Source organism: Sus scrofa, chromosome 1 (genome assembly GCF_054392235.1).
Source record: "Sus scrofa isolate SSC_HxYL_T2T_F1_AM1 chromosome 1, Sscrofa_HxYL_maternal_Yorkshire_Landrace_v2.0, whole genome shotgun sequence".
NCBI lineage: Eukaryota > Metazoa > Chordata > Mammalia > Artiodactyla > Suidae > Sus > Sus scrofa.
The window spans coordinates 132,195,355-132,207,389 of record NC_139383.1 but is presented as its reverse complement, the minus strand read 5'-3'; the positions used below and the strand labels follow the sequence as shown (position 1 = coordinate 132,207,389).

At 36.7% G+C, this 12,035-nt stretch overlaps 1 protein-coding gene across 3 annotated transcripts in view; it reads right to left on the bottom strand.

Annotated features, from left to right (window-relative positions):
- Nucleotides 1-12,035, bottom strand: part of SHC4 (SHC adaptor protein 4) — a 146,613-nt gene continuing 134,578 nt past the window's right edge. For all 3 annotated transcript variants that reach the window (XM_003121520.5, XM_013993029.3, XM_084970692.1), the window contains 2 exons: nucleotides 4,179-4,432; nucleotides 1-2,655 (listed from right to left, as the gene is read on the bottom strand). In XM_003121520.5, the coding sequence (XP_003121568.1) occupies nucleotides 2,500-2,655; nucleotides 4,179-4,432 (410 nt within the window). In that variant the 3' untranslated portion in view covers nucleotides 1-2,499. The remainder of the gene's footprint in view (nucleotides 2,656-4,178; nucleotides 4,433-12,035) is intronic.

Here is a 12,035-nt window from a genome sequence, read left to right as displayed (position 1 = left end):
TGTCACAAAGCAATAATCATTTATTTATTTGGGGGGGGGATTTGTTTACAGTTTATTTATATGCAAATGGTTTCCACTTTAAGACAGATGAAGAATGTTACATTAAAATAGCATGCAATCGAACACTTTTTTCTTGTGTCATTTTGTTTTAACTGTGCCTCCTGTGTTTTTAAGTGCAGAATCTGCTCATCCAACTACTGTAGTTAAACACTGATCATCTGTGTATACTGCTCACATCAGTTACAAGCTTGGCATCTATTTATATCAAGAATGCTTTCTTGCTACCCAGTTATCACCGGTTCAACCAGAATGAGACCACAGCCCTGCTCTGTCTGTATTCAGGTAATTAGATTACCACTAAATTTTGCTGATTTATACCCATGCTAATCCCCTTTATGAGGACAGAAAATTAAGAACTACAGTTTATGCAAAATTAAGGAAAAATACATTATTTCCTAGTTGTATAAAAGGAAATGAACCTATCTAAGAAGCCAATGGAAGCAGAAGTAAAATAAAAGCATAAACCTTCACATAAAAATATTACAGTTCCATGTGCTTGATTTCTGGATGATTTCTATCCACAAAAAAATTTCTCATATCTTAATTTAAAACTTAGCAAATATTTCATGATGACAAAGATTAAGTTGTATCTACATAGCTCAAGTGAAGTGGAATTAAGGCAATTGTCCAGGTAACTCAAGATTAAAAAAACATGCAAGTAATGGCCATCTCTCTATATGCAATGGCAGGTAAAGGATTGAAGATATTTTCCACTACTCAGAATAACCAGATAGACGTCTACCATCGTTACTTATATTTTTCCAAAGTTCCAATGTTTTTGACTGAAAGGCTCCAGATCTCTGCTATATGAATGATGATCTCAGGGAGTACAGACAAAGGTTTAGAGAAAAAGCTCAACTCGCCACCTTAAATATACATATTGGTTATCAACACTGACCATTAATAAATGCACACTTTGGTTTTTATAAACTTGTATTATGTAGGGTAGGGTTGTAATGGACCTTTGAACTCACCTAGTCCAGCTCCCTCGTTTTATAGACAAAGAAACTCCAGTCCAAACAGGCTCAACAACCTGCTTGCTCAAGGTCACACTGAGACCCAGTCCAGGGCTCTTCCCTACACAACACTTCATTACACCATTTGTTTACCAATTTTGCCTACATGTGACAAGACTTTCCAATTGTTTCATTCAATGTTTTCTTCCTTTTGTATCTTATCTGGTCATAGCTCAGAGAGGTGCTAAGGATACATGTAGATGAGGGGCTATGATTCAGTAAGAGCGGACCAAGGGGATGGTTCCCCATACTTTAAAATAAATTCAGTATTTTAAATAAGAATGGAATAAATTTGGAGACTGAATATGAAGAACACTGGTTTGTTTGCCATCTTTTAAATCCATTCACTCATGAGCTCCCCACCCCCTTTTTTTTTCTTTTCATTTTAGGGCTGTACCCAAGGCATATGGAAGTTCCCAGGGCAGGGGTCAAACAGAGCTGTAGCTGCTGGTCTCTACAACAACCAAGGCAACACCAGATCCAAGCTGCATCTGCTATCTACATCCAGCTCAAGGCAACACCAGATCTTTAACTCACTGAGGAAGGCCAGGGATCGAACCCACATCCTCATGGATACTACTTGGATTTGTTACCACTGAGCCACAACAGGAACTCCTATGAGCTCCTTTTGGTGGGGGCAGGGTCAGGGAGGGAAGGAGGGAGAAATATGATGAAATCAGAAATGACTGGCTTCTTCAGCTTGTCATATGTTGCATACAAATAGTCCAAATAGCAAAGACTGAGCAATACTAGGCCAAAGAATTTGGGCTCCAACCCTTTAACCAGCAAGTGGGACAGGACAATGAAACAGACCAGCACTTTCAGTGGCCTTCCATTTGATTCCATTGGCACAGACACAGTTTGAATTTAACGTCAAATTTATTTTAACATTGCAGTGAAAGTGCTACTAAACAGAAAATGTAATAAAGTCAATAACTGTTAAGCCAATGGCTTCTTATTTTTATCACAAGGAAAAACTTTTTTGGCAAATGGTTCTATAGTTACAGAATATGAAGACACCTAGAACTAATTTCCCCAATATGAAAATGTTCCAAAATTATCAAGTTGAAAGGCACATACCACTGCCCCAGCAGATCATTCAAATTGTCTTTAGCATGTGAAATTTTAATTGTGCTTTTAGCTTGTTATCAACGCAATATGGCCTTAAAAAGTGACATCCGTGCATATGTATAATTTCTTTTCAGATAGACCCCTCTTCTTCCCCTTTTCTGATTTTCACTTTCTGAAGATCAAGTTTTGTTAGTTCTTTGTTTTATAAAAGACCTAGTCCATGAAGGTCTCAGAAGGATAACACTTCACAGTTTGTGCTCTAATTTATCTACAAACCAAGTTTGAATTATCTTTGTGTCCTGATACAAAACGGACTTTCTTAAAGTATCAGTGTGATGGTACATCCATGTTGTCATTTGTTGGAATGCAAAAGTCCTGGATTATTATCTTTTCTCACTGGTTGTTTAAGGCTTACTTCGCTTCCAGAAGAGATGATTGGTAAACTATTATCCATGTGATATCTGATCAGATGGCCAACATTATCAAATACATGGTCCTTGGTCCTCACCTTGAAAAGGAAATACGAATGTTTTTGGGTTAAATAACAATACTTCTCCTGAAAGACATAAACAAATCAGGGGGAGAAAACACATATCCCTGAATGTGGTATTTGGCTGAATAAGAAAAGAAAGGGTACTTTCCATTCTGTATCCCATAGTAACCAATTTTATCATTCCCCATTATCTTTTTAAAGCAACTGTCCCTCCCAGTTAGGAAAATGGTAAGCATTTGTCATCCAATCCAAATTTGCAACCAACCTCTTTGTCATGTTATTGATACATTCTACCATGTCCCTATTCTTAGAAATATCTTGCCTCATATAAATATGGCCACCTCTGCTCTGTTTTGGTTATCATTTGCATGGAATAGCTTTATCCATTCTTTCACTTTCAGCCTATGTGTGTCCTTAAATATAAAGTGAGCCTCCTAGCATACATATAGTTGGATCTTGTCTATTCAGCTATCTATTTAGCTAGTCTGCGTCTTTTTTTTTTTTTTTTTTTTTTTGATCTTTTTAGGGCTGCACCTGTGGCATATGGAGGTTCCCGGGCTAGGGGTCAAATTGTTGGAGCTGTAGCCGTCGGCCTATGCCACAGCCACAGAAACACAGGATCTGAGCTGCATCTACAACCTACACCACTGCTCACAGCAATGCTAGATCCTTAACCCGCTGTGCGAGGCCAGGGATCAAACCCACATCCTCATGGATGCTAGTCAGGTTCATTAACCGCTGAGCCGCAACAGGAACTCCTAGTTTGTGTCTTCTGATTGTGAAGTTTAATCCATTTACATGTAAAGTAATTTGTTATTGGGAAGGACTTACTATTACTGTTTTGTTCATGGCTTTTTGTCCAGGATCATTTCTGTCTATAGGCCATACATCTTTCACTTGATTTAATACCATCTCCAGCCATACATCTTTCACTTGATTTAATACCATCTTCAGCCATACATTTTTCACTTGATTTAATACCATTCTACTGCACTGTGTGCTCCTGTGATTTCTTCCCTGTGCTCCAAATATCCCCCTTTAAAAATGTTGCCCTCTTTCAAGGTTCATCTTACATGTCAGACCCTGCAAGAAGCCTTTTCAGTTTGCCTCAACCTGATTGCACCCCCTCTATCCTGAGAAACACCATAATGCTTTCAGTGAGCCATTCTTATGTCACTCATCTTTATTTAAGCGTCTGTTTTAGAAATTATAAGCACCCTGAGAGCAAGGACTCTGAATATGATACCAGGCAAGAGTCAACTTTGAACCCATGTACTTCCACGTAGTAGATATTCATTTAATTCACTGAATTGGATTGGGAAGGACAGAAAGAGACTGTCCTCCACAAGATCCTCCAGTGTGACTCCCATTCAAGCCTCTCTACTAGCCTCTGTTTACCACTTCCTGCTCTAGCTGGAGGGTTCAAGAAAAAGTAAACCCTTAGCTATGAACATGCCTCAATATCAGGTTTTAGATCTATCATTCGCAGTAACCTTAACTACAAGATCCCATGAAACTGTAATGGAGGTCAATGATACCTTGCCTTCAGGATCCACCAGGAGAAGATGTTTGGCCTGGCCTCCCTGCAGCCCACTCAGCACATACTGGCCAGGAGAGGTTGCACTCTCTCGTACCAAAAAGTCCCCATCCTTTACCAAGAGGCTCTCTGCAGCTTTCCTGCTCAGCTTGCCGTGGTAGCAGTCTTCATTCCGTAGCTGCTGCTTAATGTGTGGCAAAGAATGTGAGCTGGCAGGCTGGGCTGTGGCACCTGGCTGAACAGTTTCTGGTGGCTCTGAAGTCAAAACACAAAGAGAGACACCACCAAATTACCTTCTCTTCTATCCATCCATTTATTCACTTGTTAATTCACTTAGCAAATAGAACTTGAGGCCCTACTATGCACCAGGCACTTTTTAAATAGTGCTATTTCTGGAACAAATGGGGTTTTTGTTTCTAGAACTTCCAACAGTCTCTAATTTAATGGTAGAGCCAAACATTGCCTTTGGCGTCTGTTAACAGGAAATTTTTGCCCAGGTGCAGGAGTTTTTCTTTCAAATGAGAAATGAAACTGACCCATGAGAAATGCTTTCATAAATGCAAAGAGAGGCTCTTTATGTCCCAGGGGCTGTACGTTAAAGAGAAGAGGCTTATACTATACCTGGATTATATATAACTTCTAGAACATTCCCAATGCTTTGAAAATGCCTACAGTAACTTTCGGCTGTAATTAAATGCCTACTTTTTAGCATTTAGCCATTTATTTATATTTTTTTTGGTCATGTTCACAGCATGCAGGAGTTCCTTGGCCAGGGATCAAACCCACACCACAACAGCAACCCAAGCCACTGCAGTGACAATGCTGGGTCCTTAACCTGATGCACCACAAGAGGTCTCCTAGCTTTTTCTTTTAAACCAAGTTGATAATGTGCTTTAGACATGCTTCTGCCCAAAAACTTTAAAGCTATGCTGAGCCTCACAGTATTCCTATTAAACAAACACTCCATTGTTTGTGTAATTTGCCTGCCTGGACAAAGCAGAATTGATTAGGCAAAAGAAGGTAACACATCAGGGAGGTATTGTCTGAGGCATATGCCCATGATTCTGCAGAATAAATGTTATCCAAAGTTGAGAGCACTGGGGATGAGAAGGTCCAACTAGGTAGCCCATTATAGTACTATTGGTACTCAGTGATGATTATAATATAGTTCCTATTTAATGAGTATGACAGGCACTGCTCAATGCTTTATGTATTATCCTATTCGGCTCTCAAAACTGACAGGCAAGGAAACGGATCTTTAAAAAAGAATGACTTACCCAAAGTTATACTGCTGGTATATTATAGATCTGGGGTTTGAAATGAGAGATATCATCAGAGCCCAGGTTCTTAATCACCACACTCCAAGACCCTTGCCTTGGATGCTCTCGTTTCCAAAATCAATCTAGCCACTCTACTTCTATAGAACCCACAAAGATTCCTAAGTAGACAATAAGGTGATCAGGATGATATACAGCATCTCCAAATGTAATAACATAAAAGTCTTAGTCTGAGTCCAGACAAAAGTTGTATGTTTAATATGGCAAATTTATTGGGAAAATAACCTAACCATAGAAATCAGACTTTGTCTTTTTAAATGCAAAGGATGTTTTGCTTAGAAACCAGCCTTCACCTTTATAAATACAAAGGAGTGTTCCCATGTATTTATGCAAGGGTCTCACAAATGAGAAATCCTCTTGACTTTAAGTTTTACAATTTACACAAGACAATCCCATGAAGTCACTGATATAGGCAACCAGTGCCCTACGGACATAAGCCAGTTCTCCTATTAAAAAGTTATAGTTTTGTCCCTGTTTAAGAACTTCTCTCTGTATAGCACAATTATGATGCAGCATTCACAAATATATCTTTTTTGAAAATATCTTTAGTTTATACCTAATGGCTAAAAATATTCTCCTCTACGAACGATCAGGTTCTAGCTATTGTTACCAGAAAAAGGCTGAAGAAATGGGTCCGGATTTGATGAATAATACTTGTAGTTGGCCTTACTGCTGCCTGCCTTCAGGCATAACAGAAAACTTCTAATGAGTAGCTGTGCGTATGTTTGTGTGTGTGCAAGTGTGTGTGTGTGGGGGGGAAAGAGTATGTGAGTGTGAGGGAGATGCATGTCTGTGTAGGCATGCACATCTTAGAGCATGATGACTTTTAATTTATTCTGAGATTGTGGAGTGCTCTTGGACAAGGACAAAACAAAAGAAAAACAGACATTATATCATCTTGAAAAGAGGCAACAGATCATAGGCCATCCTGAGGATATGGTCAATATTTTCCTAAAATAGTTGCCCAAATTAGCAAAATTTTAATCATCCAAATCCTTGCTTAAAATATAATTTTTCTAAAAGCTAGAGATTTTCAATCATCAAAAGATTTGCTGATAATATAATTTTTCTAAAAGTATAAAATCTAACAGATTTTTTAAACTTTTGTTTTAATTTTAAAAGTTACACTTGTTATTTTTTTATTCTGGTAAACACAGAAAATTAAAGAAAATTAATCATCTACAGTCCCATCACCAAATACAACCACTCTTTAACACTGTGGTGCGTTGTCTAGTATTGATTCATTTTCTTACATAAAGTTGACTTTGAGAAAGATAATCATAATTTAAATATTTATTTATAATTTCCATATAATATTTAATAAATTAATAAGTCGATATAATTATACTTTCTCAGAAGAAGTGAAGGTTAAGGGAGCAACAAGAAAGGCCACTCTAGATTTAATTGAAACCAAAAAAGAAAAAGGTGACAGGAATTATGGAAGAAATAAATCATGTCGTCTTGGCGTTCCCATTAGCAATTAAAAACAGACATATTGTTCACCATCAAAACTCAAGAAAATGGAGTTCCCCTTGTGGCACAGTGGAAACGAATCTGACTAGGAACTATGAGGTTGCAGATTCAATCCCTGGCCTCACTCTGGGTTAAGGATCCGGCGTTGCTGTGAGCTGTGTTGCAGGTCACAGACGTGGCTCAGCTCTGGCATTGCTGTGGCTGTGGTGTAGGCCAGCAGCTGTAGCTCCAATTCGACCCCTAGCCTGGGAACCTCCACATGCCATGGGTACAGCCCTAAAAAGCAAAAAAAAAAAAAAAAAAAAAAAAAAAAAAAGAATTCAAGAAACAAAAGATAGATATGAATATCCACGCCCCTATGCATCTGGTGAACTAAACCTCTGAAAGTGGGGAATATGACTTAAGGAAGAGAAGGGAGAAAAGTCTACATGCAAAATCTAGATTAAACAATTGCAAGTAACATCTAATGAGAAAGAAAGAATGAGACACTTAAAGAAACCATTGTGAAATGTAGAGACAGCATATTGATGCATTCAATTTTTTAAAGCACATGTAAATGGGTTTTTTGACAGTATGATTTTTATATTAGCAAAGGAAGGACAGGGAAAAATCAGATGTTCCATCAATAATGGACTGCTTATACAAACTATGATGCACTTATACAATAGAGTGTTATAACGCAATTGAAAATAACAAAGGTTTATGCATTCAACATAGGAGCACCTAAATATGTAAAGCAAATATTATCAGACCTGAAGGGAGAAATCAATAGCAATACAATAATAGTATGGAACCTCAATACCCAATTTTCAACAATAGATATATCATTCACACAGAAAATTAAAAAGAAATATTGGATTAAATTGCAAATTAGATCAGATTAGCTTAATAGACATTACAGAACATTCCTTCCAAAAGCAAAATAATACATATTCTTCTCAAGCATACATGGGACATTCTCCAGGATAGATCATATGTTAGGCCATAAAACAATTCTTAACAAATTTAAGAAGATGAAAATCATGTTAAGCATTTTTTCCAAGCAAAGTGGTATGAAACTAGAAATCAATTATAAGAAGAAAACTGGAAAATTCACAAATATATTGATATTAAACAACATGCTACTGAAAAATCAACAGGTCAAAGAACAAATCAAAAGAAAAATCAGAACATAACTTGAGGCAAGTGAAAATTAAAATATATTGAGACAAATGAAAACTACACACCAAAACTTTGGGGATGTAGCAAAAGCAGCTCTAAGAGGGAAGTTTTTTTTAGCAATTAACATCTACATTAAGAAGAATAAAAGATCACAAACACACAATCTAACTCTACACCTCAAGGAAGGATAAAATGAAAAACAAACTAAGTCCAAATTTAATAGAAGAAAAGAAATAACAAAGAGCAGAGCACGAATAAATGAAATGGAGAATAAAAATACAATAGAAAAGAAATTAAGAGATCGTTTTTTGAAAAGATAAACAAAATAAGTGAAATTTAGCTTGACTGACCAAGAAAAAGAGACAACAAAAAAATAAAATCAGAAATGAAAAAGGGGACATTACACATGATATCACACAATTATGAAGGATCATAAGAGACCACTCTGAACAATTATATGCCCACAAAATGACTAACCTAGAAGAAATGGATAGATTTCCAAAAACATACACTCTACAAAGGATGAATCATAAACAAATAGAAAATCTGAACAAATGAATTACCAGTAAGAAGACTGAATCATTAATTTGTCATCTTCTTTCAATCAAAAACTGACCAACAAAGGAAAGTCCAGGACCATATGGCTTCACTGATGAATTCTACCAAACATTTAAAGAGGGATTGATATCAATCCTTCTCAAACCCATACAAAAAATAGGAGGGAATACTTCCAAACTCATTTTACAAGGCCAGCATTATCCTGCTATCAAAACCAGACAATGGCACCACAAAAACAGAAAATTATAGTTACATACTAACAACAAAAGATCAGAAAGAGAAATTAGGGAAGCAATCCCACTTACCATCACATCCAAAAGAATAAAATACTTAGGAATAAACCTATCTAAAGAGACAAAAGACCTGTCCTCTGAAAACTCTAAGATGCTGATGAAAGAAATAAAGATGATACAAACGGATGGAAAGACATACCATGCTCTTGAATTGGAAGAGTCAATATTAACAAAATGACCATACTACCCAAGGCAATCTACAGATTCAATGCAATCCCTATCAAATTTTTCACAGAACTAGAACAAAATATTTTAAAGTTTGTTTGGAAGCACAAAAGTTCCAGAATAGCCAAAGACATCCTGAGAAAGAAAAATGGAGGTGGAGGAATTGGGCTCCTTGACTTCAAACTATACCACAAAGCTATAGTCATCAAAACTGTAGTGTACTGGCACAAAGACAGAAATATAGATCAGTGGAACAGGATAGAATGCCCAGAATTAAACCTATCACCTACAGTCAACTCAACTATGACAAGGGAGGCAAGAATATACAATGGAGAAAAGATAGCCACTTCAAGAAGTGGTGCTGAAAAAACTGGACAGGCATATGTAAAAGAATGAAATTAGAACACTTCCTGGAGTTGCTGTCATGGCTCAGTGGCTAATGAATCCAACTAGGAACCATGAGGTTGCAAGTTTGATCCCTGGCCTTGCTCAGTGGGTTAAGGATCTGGCGTTGCCGTGAGCTGTGGTGTAGGTCACAAACACAGCTCAGACCCCGTGTTGTTGTGGCTGTGGCATAGGCTGGCAGCTACAGCTCCAATTAGACCCCTAGCCTGGGAACCTCCATGTGCTGTGGGTGCAGCCCTGGGAAAAGACAAAAAGACAACAACAACAACAACAAAAGAACACTTCCTAACACCATGCACAAAAATAAACTCAAATGGATTAAATACCTAAATATAAGATCAGATTCTATAAAACTCTTAGAGGAAAACAGGCCAAACACTCTCTGACATAAACCACAGCAACATCTTCTCAGATCCACCTCTTAGAGTAATGACAATAAAAACAAAAATAAACAAATGGGACCTAATCAAACTTCAAAGTTTCTGCACAGCAAAGGAAACCCTAAACAAAACAAAAAGACAACCCACAGAATGGGAGAAAAACTTTGCAAATGAATCGACTGACAAGGGATTAATCTCCAAAATTGATTAACACTTTCTGCAGCTCCATACCAAAAAAACAACCCCATCCAAAAATGGGCAGAAGATCTAAACAGACAGTTCTCTAAAGGAGACATACAGATGGCCAAAAAACACATGAAAAGATGTTCAACATCACTCATTATTAGAGCAATGCAAATCAAAACCACTCTGAGGGACTACCTTACACCAGCCAGAATGGCCATCATCAAAGAGCCTACAAACAGTAAGTGCTAGAAAGGGTGTGGAGAAAAGGGAACCCTAGTACACTGTTGGTGGGATTGTAAATTGGTGCAACCACTGTGGAAAGCAGTATGGAGATTCCTCAGAAAACTAGAAATAGAACTACCATTTAATCCTGCAATCCCACTCCTGGGCATCTATCCAGAGAAAACCATGACTCAAAAAGATACATGCACTCCAATGTTCACTGCAGCACTATTTGCAATAGCCAAGACATGGAAACAACCTAAATGTCCTTTGACAGAGGAGTGTATCAAGAAGATGTGGTACATATACATAATGGAATATTACTCAGCCATTAAAAGGAACGAAATACTGGCATTTTTAGCAACATGGATGGACCAAGAAATTATCATGCTAAGTGAAGTCAGTCAGACAGCGAGACACCAACATCATATGCTTTCACTTACATGTGGAATCTAAAAAAAAGACACAATGACCTTCTTTGCATAACAGATACTGACTCACGGACTTTGAAAAACTTATGGTTTCTGAATGAGACAGGTTGGGGGATGGGGGAATGCATTGAGGGTTTGGGATGTAAATGTTAAATAATTTGGTTGTGATAATCATTGCAGAACTATAAATGTAATAAAATTCACTGAGTAATTAAAAAATATTTACAACAAAATGCAGCAATATATTGAAAGCCTCAAGTGGGATTTATTTCAGGTTAAAAAAGCATAGCTCAACACTCACAAATCAATCAATGTGATACACCACATTAACAAAATGAAGGATAACCACGTGATGATCTCGATAGATGCAGAAAGGTTATTTGACAAAATAAATATCCACTCATGATAAAAAAAAAAAATCTGAACAAACTCAGTATAGAGGGAATGCAACTCAACATAATAAAGGCCGTATATGTCAAGTCTATAGCTAATATCATGCTCATTAGTTAAAAGCTGAAAGCTTTTCCTCTAAGATCAGGAACAAGACAAGGGTGCCCATTCTCACCACTTTTATTCAATATAGTATTGGAAATTCTAGCTAGAACAATTAGGCAAGAAAAATAAACAAAAGACATTCAAATCAGATAGGAAGACATAAAACTATCTTATTTGCACATGACATTATATATATGAAACCCTAAAAACTTCACCCAAAAACCCTGTTAGAACTGGTAAATTCAGTAAAGTTGTAGAATACAAAGTTAATACACAAAATTAGTTGTATTTCTATACACTAATAAACTATCACATAGAGAAATTAAGAATATAATCCCATTTACAATAACATCAAAAAGAATAAAATACTTAAGGATAAACTTAACCAAAGAAGTGAAAGATTTATACACTGAAAAGTATAAGACATTAATGAAAGAAACTAAAGAAGACACAAACAAAAATTCTGTGCTCATAGATTATAAGAATTAATATTGTTAAAATGTGCAGTACCCAAAGCAATCTGTAGACAGAATATCAAAATTTCAATGGCATTTTTCACAGAAAAAGAAGACACAATCCTAAAATTTGTATGGAACCACAAAAGACCTCAAATAGCCAAAGCAAGAAAAATAGATAAAGCTGAAGTCATCATGCTTCCTGATTTCAAACTATAGTATAAAGCTACAGTAATCAAAAACAGTATAGTATTGGCATAAAAATAGATACATAGATCAATGGAACAAAAAAAGAGA